Source organism: Bufo gargarizans, chromosome 5 (assembly GCF_014858855.1).
Source record: "Bufo gargarizans isolate SCDJY-AF-19 chromosome 5, ASM1485885v1, whole genome shotgun sequence".
NCBI lineage: Eukaryota > Metazoa > Chordata > Amphibia > Anura > Bufonidae > Bufo > Bufo gargarizans.
Genome location: NC_058084.1, coordinates 310,498,198 through 310,517,855, shown reverse-complemented (window position 1 = coordinate 310,517,855; position 19,658 = coordinate 310,498,198). Strand labels below are relative to the sequence as shown.

General features: G+C 45.7%; 1 protein-coding gene across 1 annotated transcript in view; it reads left to right on the top strand.

Annotated features, from left to right (window-relative positions):
- Positions 1-19,658, top strand: part of WRNIP1 (WRN helicase interacting protein 1) — a 115,014-nt gene that overhangs the window by 14,024 nt on the left and 81,332 nt on the right. The window contains exons 2-3 of the mRNA XM_044293967.1: positions 1,857-2,048; positions 14,242-14,474. Coding sequence (XP_044149902.1) covers positions 1,857-2,048; positions 14,242-14,474 — 425 coding nt within the window. The remainder of the gene's footprint in view (positions 1-1,856; positions 2,049-14,241; positions 14,475-19,658) is intronic.

Sequence of the window (19,658 nt, the reverse complement as noted above, 5' to 3'; positions counted from 1 at the left end):
CCAAACTTTTGATATGTCTCTGATATATTGTGTATAGGATGATTATTTTCTATATTCTGAAATCTAGTTTTCGATGCCAGCGTTTGATTTTATGATTTCTTCTCAGGTTTTTGCATCAATATATTCTCCTGTTATTGGAAGCCATGAAACAGCAGAAGTAACTGAGATTAGTCTGAGGCATGATCTGGCAGTGGCGGTGATAAGTTCCTAGTGTTTATTGCACAACATGTTCTTGAATATAATATGTATGCGTTATACTGCCAACTTTCCTTAACTGTCTGAGCACATCTTATTTATGTGCTTTTGTACAACTTGGTTCCAGGCTAATTTGCTCATTTTAAAGAGCGTCTGTCACCAAATGATCTTTTACTATGACTTTGGTGCAATCATATAAACAACTTCTACAATTTTCTTGTAGTAAACAACACTGCAGCCATCCTGAATGATAACTGTGTCCGCTAATGAGTAGTCTCTAGGGCAGTGATGCCTAACCTCCGGCACTCCAGCTGTGGTGAAACTACGACTCAGCATGCTCCATTAATTTCTATGGAGTTCTGAGAACAGCCAAGCATGGGGGCATCTTGGGAGTCGTGGTTTTAACACAGATGGAGTGCCGGAGGTTAGCCATCACAGACCTAGGGGTTCTATCCATGTTCAGACATCTGTCAGCACATACCAGTAGGTGAAATGGTCGGTCGCTGTAGTTCGGTGCTTGTCTGCAGAGTTTTGATGATATCTGTTATTTCCATATGTGCTGACAATCTGTAGAAGAAAGGGTTTTTATAATGTACAAATTGCCCCCTAGGTGCAACAAGGGCTCCGCTCCCTTTCGGTTACGCTTCACCCCCACCGCTGTGGTAGACACGGCAGGCAGTGAAAATATATTCTCCTTTGGCCCCAAAGTCTCACAGGAGCACGTTTGGCACATGGGCAGTAAAGGGACGAAGACTGCTGGGCAGGTGGGTAATCCCCTTTCCTTTACTGCGCATGTGCAAAATATGCTCCTGCGAGACTTCAGGACCAGGTGTGAATATGTTTTCACTGCTTGGACTGCCTGTCACAGTGATAGGGGGTAGCAGACAGGCAGCCTCGTTGCACCTAGGGGGTAATTTGCATATTATAAAAACCCTTCTACAGATTATCTCTAGTATCTCCATACTTGCCGACAAACAGACTCTGCAGACGAGCACCCATCTACATTGCTTGACCATTTCGCCTACTGGTAAGTGATTACAGATGCCCTTGAAGCTGCGGATTGGTTGATCATGTTAGCTGACAGTGGCACAGTACGTTTCTTGTGCAGTTTCAGTTTTGTGATCATTCGCTTGTCATATGTCTCCAGAACCTTCTTCAGGATAGGTCATCAATATCAGATCGTCGGGGTCCAACACCTGGTACCCCCACCAGTCAGCTGTTAGGTGCTAGTAGGTCCTGGCAGCTCACGCAGCACAGCGCTGCGGCCTCTTCCTAGGCCGTGTGACCTCACTGTACATCAGTCATATGGCCTAATTGCAACTCCGCCCCATTGAAGTGAATGCTGTTCTCGGTGAGCTGCCAGGAGTTCCCTGTGACAGCTGATCGGTCGGGATGCTGGCACTCGGACCCCCACCCATTTGATAAATATCTATGCTGAGGATAGTTCATGATAGTTCATTTTCTGGATAACCCCTTATTACATGGATTTGCCTCAGCAATGTTTCCAACTCTTGGTGTTGAGGCTAGCAACATTTGCAAATGCAGCACAACTTCAAAAAATCTCTGGAAACCCTCACAATGGTACCAGATCTGTTATCCTTTGTTTTGGTTAAATGTAATTCTTTGTACGTTTGGTGAAGATATGTTTTTGTCCTCCTCAGACAACTTTGGCTCACATTATTGCCAAGAATGCCAACAAAAGCAGCACACGGTTTGTAACACTATCTGCAACCAGCGCCAACACAAATGATGTTCGGGAAGTAATCAAGCAAGCCCAAAATGAGCTTAAACTTTTCAAGAGAAAAACTATCCTTTTTGTAGATGAAATTCATCGCTTCAACAAGACCCAGCAGGTAAATCGCTCTACTGATCTGACCTTTAATCCAGGGCTTGACAAATTTCCTTAGCATCTAGGAGCTAGCTAAAAAAGTTAGGAGCCGTTTTTTGTTGTTTTGTTTTTACCTTTTTATAAAGCCTTATTTTCAGCGACAAAAATAACACATCTTAAATTAACATATAAAGAAGTTTAGAACCAAACCACATGGGCATTAACAACATATACAGCGGCAGTGTACAGAATCGCACACACATACAGCAGCAGTGTACAGAATCGCACACATATACAGCGGCAGTGCACAGAGTAGAGTTGTTGCGATACCATAAAAAAGTATTGCGATATTCGATACCACGACAAAAAATAAACAAAAAAAGCCACGTGCATTCCGCATTTTTATAAAATGGCGAATCGCGCAGTTTTATTTTTTCTGTTCTGGCTTTCACCGCATATATTTTTTTATATTTTACTAATTTGAACTTTTCTGACGTGGCAATATGTGATGTTTATTTATTTTATATGTGAAATTGGGAAAGGGGGTTATTTATACTTAATATTTTGGTGTTTTTTTTTTTACTTTTTGTTATTTAATTTTTTTACACTTTTTATTTAATAACTATTTCCCCCCTTAGGGGCCAGAACCTGGGATCTTTTCATCCCTTGTCCTATTCACCCTGATAGAGCTCTGCTCTATATTCTAATTACTATCGGAGCAATGGGGAGGAGAAATCAGCTTCTCTCCTGGGCGTTCCTTCTCCCTGCGCTGCAATTGGACAGCGCTACAGCCAGGGAGAAGGAACGCCCACTAGAGAAGCTGATGTCTCTAGCCACGAGCAGCATCCAGTGAGCGGGTGGGGCGGATCTGGGTAACTCCTTCCCTGCCAGACTGTCCGAGAAGTCCACGTAGAGGCGGCGGAGCGCCCCGGATTACTGGTGGGCAGCCATGTGAGGGCAAATACCCAGGCGCCAGGACAAAATTCCTGATCGCCATGGCGACCTGGCGCCTGGGATTTGTCGAGCCCTGCTTTAATCATAAGGCCACCTGCACACCTTGCGGATTACAAGCGTTTTCTCCACGTGGATTCTTGTGGAAAAACTGCTGTGTAATACAGTACCTAAAAAGTGTATGAGATTAAACAAATCTGCTACAAATCTCATGTACACTTTGCTTTTTTTCTTCTGTGTGGAAATTGACCTGCCATACAGATTAAAAAATCTGCAGCACATCAATTATGTTTGTGAATTTTGGTGTGGATTTCACCCTTTTTAATGGAAGAGTGAGATCTGCAGCAAAACCACATCAGATCTGCACCCAAAACCGCAAGTAAAACAGGTTGCTTTTGATGAAGTTTGGGTGTACAAACAGAAATCTGTACAGAATTATTTTGCGTATGTTCTGCATGTTTTCTGCACCCGTGTGCTTTAGAGATTGGCTTCACATTTTAAACATATAAATTAGGGTTGCACCTGCTATCAAATTTTCAATACCCAATCAATACTTTGTACCAGTATCGATTCAACACCAGGATTTGCCTTTTACCAACACTAGGCTGCTGTACTGCGCATCCTAGTATCACAAAACATGGCACGTGCTGCTCTCTGTGCACGCCATGTTCCTTCAGCAGCACAGGGGAGAAGGAAGTAGTCTCTCCCTCCTCCCTGTGCTCTTGTTGCCGCTGCCACCAATGAACCAATGAGAGGAGATAGGGGCGGAGGAGGGGAAGGACCGTGGCCACTGCGCCACCAATGAAGATAACTCACCAATTAATACAAATACAGGTGCCGCACCTGAGGGTTAAACCACTGCTGATCGCAGCTCCCTGTCATAGAGGTCGGGTGCCGGCTATGTGATTCTGTCGCCGACACACGCCTCTTGTATCTGTATTAAACGTTAATTATCTTAATTGGTGGTGCAGTGCGCCCTCTACCCCCTAATCCTGGGTCTCTGATCGGTTACAATGGCAGCCAGGACGATACTGAAGCCCTGGCTGCTATGGTAAGCTCCCTGCTGCTGTGTGCACAAAGCCGAGGACAGCAGGGAGCGTGTGAAGTCCTGTTCACCCTAAGGGGGAAATAGTTATTAAATAAAAAGTTAATTATTATTATTCTAATTTTTTTTTTTTTTAAGTATAAATCACCTCTTTCCTAATTTTACATATAAAATATATAAACAATACATAAAAAAACCTATTACATATTGCCATGTCCGAAAAGTCCAAACTATTAACCCCTTAAGGACGTGGCCATGTTTCACCTTAAGGACCAGGCCATTTTTTGTGATGGTGATAACTTTAAAACACTTTGACTTATCTAGGCCATTCTGAGATTTGTTTTTTCATCACATATAGTACTTCATGACACTGGTAAAATGAAGTAAAAAAAAAATAAATCATTTTTATTTATAAAAAAAATACAAAATTTACCAGAATTTTTGAAAAATTAGCAAATTTTCAAGTTTCAATTTATCTACTTCTATAATACATAGTAATACCTACAAAAATAGTTTTAATTTTTGGAATGCCATTTTATTTTTTGGGGACGTTACAAGGCTTAGAAGTTTAGAAGCAAATCTTGAAATTTTTAGGGACCAGTTCAGGTCTGAAGTCACTTTATGAGGCTTGCATAATAAAAACCACCCAAAAATGACACCATTCTAGAAACTACACCCCTCAAGTTATTCAAAACTGATTTTTTACAAACGTCGCTAACCCTTTAGGTGTTGCACAAGAGTTATTGGCAAATGGAGATGAAATGTGAGAATTTCAATTTTTTTTGACAAATTTTCCATTTGAATAAATTTTTTGCAGTAACAAAGCAAGGGTTAACAGCCAAACAAAATGCTATATTTATTGCCCTGATTCTGTAGTTTGCAGAAACACCCCATATGTGGCCGTAAGCTACTGTACGGGCACACGGTAGGGCGTAGAGGGAAAGGAGTGCCGTGTGGTTTTTGGAAGGCAGATTTTGCTGGACTGGTTTATTTACACCATGCCCCATTTGAAGCCCATCCCTAGAAAATACATAAAAGTGATCCCATTTTTGGAAACTACAAGATAAGGTGCCAGTTTTGTTGGGACTATTTTTAAGGTACATATGATTTTTGGTTGCTCTATATTTCATTTTTGTGAGGCAAGGTTCTGAAATTTCATCTCCATTTGCCATAAACAGTTGAGGAACACCTAAAGGGTTAACAAAGTTAGTAAAATCAGTTTTGAATACCTTGAGGGGTGTAGTTTCTTAGATGGGGTTGCTTTTATGGAGTTTCTACTCTAGGGGTGCATCAGGGGGCCTTCAAATGGGATATAGTGCCAAAAAATAAATAAAAAATAAATCATCAAAATCTGCCTTCCAGAAACCATACGGCGTTCCTTTCCTTCTGCACCCTGCCGTTTGGTCAAACAGCAGTTTACAACCACATATGGGGTGTTTCTGTAAACTGCAGAATCAGGGTAATAAATATTAAGTTTTGTTTGGCTGTTAACCATTGCTTTGTTACTGGAAAAAAACTGATTAAAATTGAAAATTTGCCCAAAAATTGCTCTTTTGGCACCCTTTTTAATTTAATCTTTTTGACCGTGTTCATCTGATGGATTAGGTCATGAGGTATTTTTATAGAGCAGATTCTTACGGACGCAGTGATACCTAATGTGGTTTTTTTTTTTGTTTTTTTTAGTTTTACAAAATGAATATTTTTTTTAATTTTTTTTTGTGTGTCTCAAGTCTGAGAACCATAGTTTTTTTTTTTTTTTTTATCTGATTGTCAGTGGCTAGATTGGGGAAGGGGAATATAAATGTAGTACTCCATGGAAGTGTGTACTCCCTAAAGCAACCGTCAATGCAGAGGCCCGGATGATTAGGGCATGTGTCACACTGAGTGATGGTGACCTTCCGTATCCCCCTCCTGTGACATACTCTGCCCTTTTTTTTGCGTCTGTCCCTTCTTTCCAGTATGGGGGACCACACCTGGATAGTGTTGGCCAGGGACGATCCGGGCGCCTCCAGTTCCCAGGGTACTCCGGCCTGCTCATTCCTGGTCAGAAAATATCAGGGCCTTGAGGACTGCCTCATAGAACTGGAGGAATTTCTCTGTGTTGCCAGCGCTCTAGGACGGCACAAAAGAGTTGTAGAAGGCAACCTGTACCAAGTAGACCGCTACTTTTTTGTACCATGCCCGGGTTTTGCGCATGGCATAATATGGCTTGAGGACTTGATCAGAGAGATCAACTCCTCCCATATACCGATTGTAGTCGATGATACAATCGGGCTTGAGGACCGTTGCCGTGGTACCTCACACATGGACAGGGGTGATGCCGTTACCGTGAATTGTGGACAGTACAAGGACATCCCTCTTGTCCTTATATCTAACCAGCAACAGGTTTCCACTGGTAAGGGCACGGGTCGCACCCCTGGGGATAGGTACCTGGAAGGGGGTGGGTAGGGAGGCCGCGTTGATTTTTCAGCACGGTCCCACAAGCGGACGTGGATCTGGCTGCGAGGGACTGGAACAAGGAGATACTAGTATAAAAGTTATCCACGTACAGGTGGTAACCATTATCTAGCAGTGGGTGCATAAGGTCCCACACAATTTTCCTGCTAACACCCAGAGTGGGGGGACATTTTGGGGGTTTAATACGGGAATCTCGCCCCTCGTACACCACACACAACTTGTAAGTGTACCCTGAGGTACTCCCAAAGTTTGTACAGCTTCACGCCATACCTCGCCCGATTAGAGGGAACATACTGGCGGAAAATGAGTCTCCCCTTGAAAGCAATGAGAGACTCGTGAACCGTGACCTCCCTTCCAGGTACATAGGCCTGCACAAATTTAGCCCCAAAGTCATCGATGACCGGCCTGATTTTGTTCAGGCGGTCATAGGCAGGATCACCTTGGGGGGGACATGCTGCATTATCTGCATAATGCATGCATTTCCAGATTGCCTCAAACCGGGTACGTGTCATGGCCGTACTGTAAAGTGTGGTCTGGTAGAGGACGTCGCCACTCCAGTAATGCCTGACACTAGGTTTTTTAACTAGGCCCATGTGCAGCACGAGGCCCCAAAACGTCCTCATCTCGGCTGAACTGACGAGTCCAGCCACCGACCCTAGCCAAAAAGGAGCCCGGGTGTGGAGCAACAAACTGTTGGGCGTACAGGTTCGTTTGCTCCACCATCAGATTTACAAAGTGGTCACTGAAAAAAAGACTAAAATAGTCATATTCAGTGAAGCCCACTGTGGAAATCTGGATTCCTGGTTGGCCAACAAAATTAGGAATCGCAGGCTCAAAATGCTCTAGGGTTCACCAGACAAGTTCACTGGTAGGGGGCTCAGGTGGACTTATCTGGTGGGCCCCAGAGCTACTTGTACTAGTGTGGGCCACAGCATCCCTAGAATGGCGGTCCCCTTGCTCCGCTAGATGATGAGGAGGACGTGGATGACAAGCTGCAGCACCCCTGGGGGGGGGGGGGGGGTCTAAGGTCACACAGCTGTGCTGTGGATCCCAGACACCCGATTTAGGGTGATGCAATCAAAAACTTTTTTTTTTTTCCCACTAACTTTCCCTGAATATCTCTGCCTAACCTAACCTGTCCCTAACCTTTCCCTAAATACCTTTTAGTGGAGGGTCAGAAGGAGGTGCTGGGGTGCTTGCTCTGGAGATCAGATCAGACATAAAAGGAGGAGGAGAGGCGCGCTGCACTAATTTGAACTGCCCGCCCCTGCAACCAATCGGAGCCGATCCTGAGATCACCTCTCAGGATCACTGCGCATTGTCCCACTCGATGATTGAGCAGGCACCCAGTTCCGATCACCGCCGTGTCCTTAAGTACCAGGACATAGGGCGTACAGGGACGCCCTATGTCCCTAACAGGTTCAAATATTTTAAAAATCTCCTATGCGGTATGCACGATTCGCCATTTTTTTTTTTTGTCACCTTGTCCACCCAAAAAATGGGATTGGACTGTTTGATTATGGGCCGGACATTCCATAAAATGCAGAATGCATGTGTCTTTTTGGGTGTTTTATTTTTTTCGTGGGGTATCGCGTATCGCAATACTTTTTTATTATATCGAAATCGAATCAAAATGTTGGGGTTGTGACAACCCTAATGTCAGTAAAGGGGCTAGTCTCATCTTATAAACTGGTAGCCTATTGCTAGGATATTCCATCACCTTATGACTGCTGGAGGCCTGAAATCTGGAATCTTGAGAATGAAGAGGATGCAGTGCTGTTCTAGGTTCTACCAGCACAGTGGTACACTTCGCTGTGCAGAGAACTGTTGCCAGCCTCGTGGGGTTGCTGGGCTGCGACCCTGCTAGAAAAGCAGCGGGTCCTCAAGGGTAGACCCATAGTAATTATTAGGGATGAGCAAATAGACTTTGGATATTACATGCAAAGTCGATTTGCAAAACACTGTACGGAGTTCCCAATCTGATATTCATGACCTAGGGATAGGTCATCAGTAGGGCTGCAGCTATCGACTATTTTTGTAATCAAGTATTCTATCGTTTAATCCAACAATTAATCGAGTACATTAATAACAAAAAAAACTCCCCCCACAGTGCCATCGGCTTGCCCCCACATTGCCACCAGCTGCCTCCCAGGGCAAATAATAAAGTATAGTGGTTTTCCCCGTTAGACTTCATTAGGGTTGTTAACAGAAAAGCTTTATCAAAAAAGCAGATAAACACACAAAAAAACACACCAAAACTCTTATGTAAAAATGAGTGCCATACTATTTCTGTGTGGGAACAGGTGTGAACAACAAAATAGAGGCGAGGATTGGATGATGTATGAAAGCAGAACAAAATCTTCTACAATTCCTTGGCACATTGCCTTTCTACTTAAGCAGAGGATAGAGGCTGGAATATTCTTATATATTCACTTACATTCCTATATATCACTCATCTGTACCTTTCTCTGTATGTTGCGGATCTTTGCCCAGATTTTGGCATATGAAGTTTGCAGTAAGTTTCTGCTACGTTTGAACATCCCCTTAAATGGGGTTCTGCAGGCTACAGATATAGATGACCTATCCTTAGGATCAGCTTTTTGGGGGTCCAACACAGACATCCCCCGCCTATCAGCTGTTTTGAGTTGCCGCAGCGCCAGGGGCTGACAGTGTATGTAGCGGAAGCAGACAGCTCCATGCATTTAGTTGTTTCCGGTGCCAACACACTGAAGCTCAGCCCCTATCCATTGCAGTACCTTGTCATGGCCACTACATAGTGTATGGAGCTGAGCCATAGCATCCTAAAACAGCTGATTGTCGGGGGTGCCCATCAGCAATAAGTTTACTTTATTCTAATAACACGTGTTCTCTTTCTTCAATTTGCAGCATACGCACAGTAATTCAAGCTGCACACTGACAAGTCTTGTCAGTTAGGTTTTCCTGAAGGAACAAGAATAGGACACTTTTTTGCGGATCCGGACAGCACATTCCGGCCCCATTGAAAATTAACGGGTCTGCAATCTAGAAGATACGGTGCGGTGGACTTGAGGAAGGCCACGGAAGCACTACGTAATGCTTCCATGGCATTTCGGTCCGTGCCTCCGCACTGCAAAAAAATAGAACATGCTCTATTTCTTTGCGGTGTGGACATATCACTGACCCATTTAATTCGCAGTCCCCAAGGCAAGGCACGTGCGGAACACATTCGTGTGCATGAGCCCTAAAACTAGATAGGCTCCCAGCCTCTCTTCCTGTTTCTCAGATTTTTGAATTTCTACAAAACGAATTAGGTTTAAGTTTGGCAGGGAGCATCTTAAAAGTCTCATGTCTCCATTGTACCTGTTTTTTTTTTTTACCAGAACTTTGCATCAGATTCCTGGATAGTTAGATTTTTGAGGCCAGTTTCTAGATCCACTCCTGTCTCTCTTCCTCGAGTTTCTCAATGGGACCTCTATATTTATTTATTTATTTATTTATTTATAACTCAGTTACCCTTTAAAATCTTGCACTCCATTTCTATTAAACATCTTATGCTTTGTTAGCTTTATTGGTAGCCCAGACTTCAGCCTATAGGGTTAGTGAATTGCTGACTTTCTTCATTAACCCTCCATTTACCGCGACAATGAAAGATGGGGTAATAATTTGTACAGATACAGCTTCTATTTCAAAGGTAGCTTCTACTTTTTATAGGTTCCAGGAGATTGTATTACCCTCCTTCTGTGAGAATACCAAATAAGTTTTATTCTCTGAGGAGATGTTTTCTTCAATATACTCGGGCTACAGCAAGTTCGGACAACTAAGTCAGTTCTACTTTACACCAGTTTGATAAATTACCCCATATCTTCTTGGTCTTGGCCCGTCTGTTGATCTAGCTTTTGGTAAAAAGGTGTTACAAGTGGTGGTCCCTCCCTAAGGAAGGGTTTTTCTATTTCTCGGTCATCTCTGTGGTGCTGTCGTGGGGTATGGAAAAAAATGATAATTGCACTTACTGGTAATTTGATCTACTTGATGCACGACAGCACCCTTTCTTATTCCCTCCCTGGTTTCTTTTTTCTTCTGAACTTCTCTCTTGCACTTGAGTCTAACAGAGAAAAATACTGTGATATTTTTTTTTCGGACTATAAGATGCACTTTTACCCCCCAAAAGTGAGGGGAAAATGGCAGTGCGTCTTATAGTTTAAATGCTATTGACCGCTTCCATTATGGAAGCAGTAATCAGCATGCAGGGAGCGGTAAGGGAAGCACTGCACTAGCTCTACTCGCCCTCCCTAGTCTTTTTCCGGCTGCACTGTATCCGACTGCATACAGTATTAGGACGTAGTGCACATATGCGCTTACTATGGCCTGACACTGACGTCGGGTTACAGTGCAGCATGGATTGGAAGAAGAGCAGAGAGTATTGAGTCCTGGATCTGCACTGATTGGGGTCTGATCTGAGGCTGATGGAAGTTGGGGGGTCTGCCCTGAGGGCTGATGCGGGTCTGCCCTGAGGGCTGATGCGGGTCTGCCCTGAGGGCTGATGCGGGTCTGCCCTGAGGGCTGATGCGGGTCTGCCCTGAGGGCTGATGCGGGTCTGCCCTGAGGGCTGATGCGGGTCTGCCCTGAGGGCTGATGCGGGTCTGCCCTGAGGGCTGATGCGGGTCTGCCCTGAGGGCTGATGCGGGTCTGCCCTGAGGGCTGATGCGGGTCTGCCCTGAGGGCTGATGCGGGTCTGCCCTGAGGGCTGATGCGGGTCTGCCCGATCTCGGGCCGATGGAACTTGGGAGGCCCGATCTCGGGCCGATGGAACTTGGGAGGCCCGATCTCGGGCCGATGGAACTTGGGAGGCCCGATCTCGGGCCGATGGAACTTGGGAGGCCCGATCTCGGGCCGATGGAACTTGGGAGGCCCGATCTCGGGCCGATGGAACTTGGGAGGCCCGATCTCGGGCCGATGGAACTTGGGAGGCCCGATCTCGGGCCGATGGAACTTGGGAGGCCCGATCTCGGGCCGATGGAACTTGGGAGGCCCGATCTCGGGCCGATGGAACTTGGGAGGCCCGATCTCGGGCCGATGGAACTTGGGAGGCCCGATCTCGGGCCGATGGAACTTGGGAGGCCCGATCTCGGGCCGATGGAACTTGGGAGGCCCGATCTCGGGCCGATGGAACTTGGGAGGCCCGATCTCGGGCCGATGGAACTTGGGAGGCCCGATCTCGGGCCGATGGAACTTGGGAGGCCCGATCTCGGGCCGATGGAACTTGGGAGGCCCGATCTCGGGGCCGATGGAACTTGGGAGGCCCGATCTCGGGCCGATGGAACTTGGGAGGCCCGATCTCGGGCCGATGGAACTTGGGAGGCCCGATCTCGGGCCGATGGAACTTGGGAGGCCCGATCTCGGGCCGATGGAACTTGGGAGGCCCGATCTCGGGCCGATGGAACTTGGGAGGCCCGATCTCGGGCCGATGGAACTTGGGAGGCCCGATCTCGGGCCGATGGAACTTGGGAGGCCCGATCTCGGGCCGATGGAACTTGGGAGGCCCGATCTCGGGCCCGATGGAACTTGGGAGGCCCGATCTCGGGCCGATGGAACTTGGGAGGCCCGATCTCGGGCCGATGGAACTTGGAGGCCCGATCTCGGGCCGATGGAACTTGGGAGGCCCGATCTCGGGCCGATGGAACTTGGGAGGCCCGATCTCGGGCCGATGGAACTTGGGAGGCCCGATCTCGGGCCGATGGAACTTGGGAGGCCCGATCTCGGGCCGATGGAACTTGGGAGGCCCGATCTCGGGCCGATGGAACTTGGGGGCCTGGAGGCCCGATCTCGGGCCGATGGGGGGGGGGGGGGGGGTCTGATCTGATGGAACTTGGGAGGCCCGATCTCGGGCCGATGGGGGGGGGGGGGGGGTCTGATCTGATGGAACTTGGGAGGCCCGATCTCGGGCCGATGGGGGGGGGGGTGTCTGATCTGATGGAACTTGGGAGGCCTGATCTCATGGGGGGGGGGGGTCTGATCTGATGGAACTTGGGAGGCCTGATCTCGGGCCGATGGGGTCTGATCTGAGGCTAGAGGGGATCTCATCGGAGTCTGATGGAGCTTAGGGATCAGATTTTTGGGGTCTGATCTGAGGTTGCATCTTATAGTAAAAAAAATACAGTATTAAAGTGTTTCTCCGCTTTTCCTATATTGTTGACCTTGCTATAGACAGCCGCTGCACTATTTAAGTGAATAGAATGGAGATTTCTCATTGAAGTGAATGAGACGGAGGAGTTGTACTTACACCTACTTGCTGCTGCAATGTCGACTATGAGCATGTAAACAATGAAGAAAACACAGTTCTCATACGAGCACTGCGTTCTCTTCATACAGCTGATCGGCAGGGATGCTGGAAGTCAGGCCCCCACCGATCTGATATTGTTGACTTAGGCCTCTTTCACACTACCATATGGCTTTTTCAATATTTTGCGGTCCGTTTTTCACGGATCCGTTGGTCAGTTTTTTTTTCGTTGTGTTTCAGGTTCAGTTCCGTTTTTCCGTATAGCATATACAGTATACAGTAATTACATAGAAAAAATTGGGCTGGGGAAAACATTTTCAATAGATGGTTCTGCAAAAACTGAATGTATACGAAAGACATACGGATGCATTTCCGTATGTGTTCAGTTTTTTTTTTTTTCCGGACCCATTGACTTGTAATGGAGCCACGGAACGTGATTTGCAGGCAATAATAGGACATGTTCAAGGTTCCGTTCCGGAAATATGGAAACGGAATGCATATGGAGTACATTCCGTTTTTTTATGGAACCATTGAAATGAATGGTTCCGTATACAGAACGCAAAAAAAACGGCCCGCAAAACGGAAATAAAAAAACGGTTGTGTCAAAGAGGCCTTATTCTGAGGATAGGTCATCAATATAGAAGAAGTGGAGAACCCCTTTAAGTTGATGAGCATTAACCTTTTGTCGCCATCACTCTCATGCTTGGTAAACTACTGGGAGAGAGGCTCTACCTTTTTTATTCTGGCGGCTTCCTGTTCCCGGGAGCTGTCGTGGAGTACAGAAAATCTAATTACCGGGATGTGTAATTATCATTTTTCTATCAGTAAATATTGAATTGTAATAATCCTTTTATAATTTTCCTTTGTAATGAACTATAATTAAATGTATTTTTTTTCCAGGATAAAAGATAATACCAATTACTACGGTTAAAGGTCCAGCTATGGAAACGTATTATATTTACGCTGACCTAAAATGTTAGATGCTGCAGCTTTCTCTTGAGTTATGTGCATAGACTAACAGATAATAAAACACATAAACGGTGGCAGTGATATAGTCCAAACAAGGAGGACATAATCTTCTTGACACGCTATCAAATTTACCGAAATAGACTGTAAGGTTATCATAGGCTGAAAGAAGTGCCTCTGGATATACAAGCTGATATGGTGCATTAGAAGATAAGGATGGAAGCTGTCGCTCAGGCACTTACAGTTGTTATGTTAAGCTTGCAGAAAGCATAGTGAAGGGGAAGAAGATATTGGCATGGTTTAGATACCGGATAAAATGCAATGTGTAGCATCTTGTAGCTTCCTATCTGTTTGAATATACAGACATGCAGTCCCACTGAATAAAAATATATATCTGTTCCACTTGACCCACTGCTTCACACATACATGTTCTACAGACAAGAGTTTCATAGTCCTGACTTACTCTGTGCAGTGCATATGTTGAGATGCGTTTACTTACTCTGGATGCTTGAGATGTTCTTTTTGCTTCCCTCCCATACCCAGGACACTTTTCTCCCACACGTTGAATGTGGAACTATCACTCTTATTGGAGCAACAACAGAGAATCCCTCATTTCAGGTGAACACTGCGCTGCTGAGCCGTTGCAGAGTGATTGTTCTAGAGAAGCTCTCTGTTGAAGCGATGGAGGCTATCTTGAGGCGAGCTGTGCACTCCTTGGGCATCCAGGTTCTGCAGGAGAATGAACAGGCTGAGTGCGGTGGCAGTGATACCTCTGAGTAAGTGATAGAGCAGCAGACGGGCAATGGTACAGAAAAAGAAGGGTCTAATTTGTCGACTGGCCAAGAAAGGGGAGGGGGGGGGGGCGGGTGTTGAGCAGCAACTTGGTGTCCATCATGCTACTGAAATTCCCTGAGAAGGCTGAATAGTTTGCTAGATTCCTTAAGGATTTTTGGCTATGATAGTGGATTTTTTTTTAAAGATGTTCAGGTTGAAGTTTGTGTTTTACATTCAAGTGCCTATTAACTAAATAAGAAAAAAAAAACTTTTAATTATACTGATATACTGAGTCAAAACTAATGAGGGTCTACTGGTCTAGCCTTATGTAGAATTTTAAAGGGCTGAAAATTAATAAGCATATTTTGTTTTCACGTTTTGACATTGTTTACGAGCTGTCAGTGCATTTTACATTGTGCTCTATTTTGACTGTATTTTGTTTGTGCCAAACATGCAATTTTGCATTCATTTACATGTAAGAGTGGATTCACACAGTGTTTTTTCTTCTTATCCTGTTTTTGTCCTTTTTTATTTTAGTTGTGGTTTTTGCATTTACATTTTATATATATTTTTTTAAACACCAGCTCTAAGGCTACTTTCACACTAGCGTTCGGGCGGATCCGTTCTGAACGGATCCGCTCATAATAATGCAGACGGAGGCTCCGTTCAGAACGGATCCGTCTGCATTAAAATGGCAAAAAAAAAGCTAAGTGTGAAAATAGCCTCGGACGGATCCGTCCAGACTTTCAATGTAAAGTCAATGGGGGACGGATCCGCTTGAAGATTGAGCCACATTGTGGCATCTTCAAACGGATCCGTCCCCATTGACTTACATCGTAAGTCTGGACAGATCCGCACGGCCAGGCGGACACCCGAACGCTGCAAGCAGCGTTCAGCTGTCCGCCTGTCCGTGCGGAGGCGAGCGGAGCGGAGGCTGAACGCCGCCAGACTGATGCAGTCTGAGCGGATCCGCTCCATTCAGACTGCATCAGGGCTGGACGGCTGCGTTCGGGTCCGCTCGTGAGCCCCTTCAAACGGAGCTCACGAGCGGACACCCGAACGCTAGTGTGAAAGCAGCCTAAGTGTTCGCTGAAAGGCTGTGGGAAATATGGTTTTGGTTTCTGGTTTTTCTTTTCTTTCTGACATGTTTTGCATGAGTATTTCCATCTTCCTCAAGGTAAAAAAACAAATGCCACAAAAAAAGTGCAGTTTTCAACCATACCTTTTATGAGTTTCATTCCATAAAATCCCATTTAATGCAGCGTAACATCTGGCTACTGCTTTAAAATACTGCAAAAAGTACACTGCAGCTTCTTTATGTGAATGCGACCTTAGGGAAGAATTGCTTGAGATTCTTCTGCGTCCCCTTGTGTATGCCTAGTCCCTTTTCTACACATATGATCGGTACGATGTAAAACATAGCTTACTGTATCTCTCCACCCCATCCAAACAGAAATATCAATAAGGAAAGCTTGTGCGTGTCTCTGGAAACTTTGGGAAGCATAGAATGTTATTGAATGCAAAAGGATCACATTACTGTTTGTACAAGAAGGGATTCCCTCAGCCCTTTGAATCTCATTCCCGTGGCTGTGCCTGTGCCAGCGCTTAGCCTATCAATCATTTTCGCCGGTTAAGAGACTATCCTTTTAACTACATAGCACAAAATATGATACACAAGTAGCACTGGTTGTTTGTAGTGCAGATACTGTGACCTTGGTTACATCTGCGACCTGCAATACAGCATACATAGATATAACAAATATACTGCATAAAAATGACAATTGCATTCAATTTATCAATTTGATTATTTTATTTTTTACCAGGACTGACTCCTGTATGTTAAACGGGTTACCTGGGAATTGATATTGATGGCCTATCTTGTGGATAGGCCATCAATATCAGATCAGTGGGGGCCCAACACCCAAGCCACCTGCTGATCAGCTGTTAGAAGAGGCCATGGCGCCGCGGTTTCCTGAAACAGCTATCCTGAGGATAGGTCAACAATATCAATTCCCAGATAACCCTTTAATGCATCTTTCAGATTCTATAAAGTAATTATCTCATAGTGTTTTATTCCATCTTCTGAACTGGACAACATACCCCTTTATTTGTGAAATAAGACATTGCGCATGAAGGCCTTGCCCCTTGAACTTGACAAATGCACATGGGGATTTGAGGAAGACTTGGTTGTCAGCATATTTAATTTATCCGTGATATATCGTGTGTATATTGAGACAACATATTTAATCACATATAGCATCCAGATGTTTTATGCACCAAAAAAAAGTTGTATGCAAGTTGCCTGACCATTACTATTGCAGCTGTTGTGCAACAAAACTTTATTACTCTAGCCTTAACCCCTTAAGGACTCAGCCCTATTTCACCTTAAGGACTTGGCCATTTTTTGCAAATTTGACCAGTGTCACTTTAAGTGCTGATAACTTTAAAACGCTTTGACTTACCAGGCCGTTCTGAGATTGTTTTTTTTTGTCACATATTGTACTTCATGACACTGCTAAAATTGGGTCAAAAAAGTTAATTGTTTTGCATAAAAAAATGAAAGATGGAACAAAGAAAGTTTAGGATAAAAGTTCTTTTTTTTTTTTTTTTTTTCCTAACTAACTTTTCCCTTCTTTCCATTCCTAACGGTGCCTCTCCCTCACTGACCCTAACCTACCTGGATGGCGATGGGTGCAGGATGGTGATTAGGGGGGACTCAGGAGCTGGTGCTGGATGGTGCTGCAGGGTGCTCGTGCAGAACAGGAAGAGGAGGGGAGAGAGGAGCGCAGGAAGTTTGAATCTCATGCCTCTCTCCCCTGCACCAATCAGCACCCTGGACAGCGGCGTTCAGCACCAAGGCCAGCACCGCCTCTCCAAATGCACGGACTGTGATTGGTGGTGTGTAATCACGCCACCGATCAGTCTTTTTCCGGTTCATCTGCTCACCGGAAACCCGAATGGACCGGAAACGCAGAAAACCGCAGGTCTGAATTGACCTGCTGTTTTCTGCAATCGCCGATACAGATGGAGGGGGGGGGGGGGTTAAATGACCCCCCCCCCCCTGCGTTGTTACAGGATATCGGCTGAATGATTTCAGCCGGCATCCCGTTCCGATTAACCCCCGCGGAGCCGGAATCGCGAATTAAAGCCATGACGTATCGGTACGTCATGGGTCCTTAAGGACTCGGGAAACATGCCGTACCGGTACGTCATACGTCCCTAAGGGGTTAAAGGGATTGTTCAGGATATTTATATTGATGGTCTATCCTCAGGATAATAGTTTGGGCGCTGGAACCACACAGCTCCGTCCATTCACTTCAGTAGGAGGAGCGCTGCAGTAACAAGCTCCATCCACTACAGAACGGATGGAGTCGCGTAGTTCTGGTGCCAGAATTACTTTGGAAGAGCTGAAGCAGCATCAGTAATGGATGACATGAGCAGTTAGATATGAATTTAGCAGCTAATTAAAGGCCCTTTTACACAGACAAACGATTGGGGCGACTATCGAAAAGAAGGTATTCCTAGGAATGCTTGTTCCCAATAATTGCCCTGTGTAGAGCTGCAGCCAACCACCCAAATGCTCGTTTGTCGGGTGAAAGCATTGTTGATGTGGACATCAAAATCTGGCACGGGCATGTGCACTGCGCACGCGCGGGATATCGGCCGGTCCTGTAGATGATGTAAGGGACTTGCAGGGCGGGCCAAGGAAGAGGCTGGGGACAGAGGCGTACATAGGAATCACTGGGCCCCATAGCAAAAATCTGAATTGGGCCCCTTAACCCCGCCCACTACCCACCATGGCCCCTCCCACTTCCTGACTTTGCTCCTCCCATGCCACACCCCCATTAAATAAATTTATACATGACCTACAGAAACTGTTAGGGGTTTCCTGGGGGTGACCTGTCACATGGGATATCTGCTGCAGCCTGCAGGTCTCCTTATTTGGGGTGCCATGTTAGGCTACTTTCACACTTGCGTTCGGGTCTCCGCTTGTGAGTTCTGTTTGAAGGCTCTCACAAGCGGCACCGAACGGATCCGTCCAGCCCTAATGCATTCTGAGTGGATGCGGATCCGCTCAGAATGCATCAGTATGGCTCCGTCTGTCCTCCGCTCAGCAGGCGGACACTTGAACGCTGCTTGCAGCCTGGCCGTGCGGAGGCAAACGGATCTGTCCAGACTTACAATGTAAGTCAATGGGGACGGATCCGTTTGAAGTTGACACAGTGTGGCTCAATTTTCAAACGGATCCGTCCCCCATTGACTTTCAATGTAAAGTCAAAACGGATCCGTTTGCACTATCATGAACAAAAAAAAAAATGTTGTTTTTTTTTTTGTTCATGTTAATGCAAACGGATCCGTTCTGAACGGATCTAAGCGTTTGCATTATAGGTGCGGATCCGTCTGTGCAGACACCAGACGGATCCGCTCTGAACGCAAGTGTGAAAGTAGCCTTAAAGGGAATCTGTCACTAGCAATTTACCCCCAATTTTTTTTTCATGAATCCATGTTTAACAGAGTACCTGTTTTCCATCTGTCTTGTTCTTTTGATTGTGAGTCTTGTCATGTCTTCAAAAAATCGATTCTTATGATATGTAAATGAAGCTGTAAGGAGCCCAGAGGGGCGTTATTCTTTCTCCACGGTGCCCAGGAACGCCCCTCTGAAGTGCCGTGCCCGGCTAAGTTTGAAAACTAATAACGCCTCCAAGTTCATCTAAATCGCCTCCCAGAGGCACGGCTAAGTGCTCAACACCCCCCTCCTCAGTGCCGCGCTCTGCGGCAAACACCCCGATCCTCCTCTCGCCGGCATCCCAAATCCCGCGCAGGCGCAGTGCCGTCAGTCATCTTATCATAGCGCAGGCAATCGCCGGCACTGCGCCTGCGCGGGATTTGGGATGCCAGCGAGAGGAGGATCGGATTTGGGAGGCGATTTAGATGAACTTGGAGGCGTTATTAGTTTTCAAATTTAGCCGGGCACGGCACTTCAGAGGGGCGTTCCTGGGCACAGTGGAGAAAGAATAACGCCCCTCTGGGCTCCTTACAGCGTCATTTACATATCATAAGAATCGATTTTTTGAAGAAATGACAAGACTCACAATCCAAAGAACAAGACAGATGGAAAAAAGGTACTCATGGATCCATGTTTAATAAAGTACCTTTTTTCCATCTGTGTTCTTCTTTTCCATGTC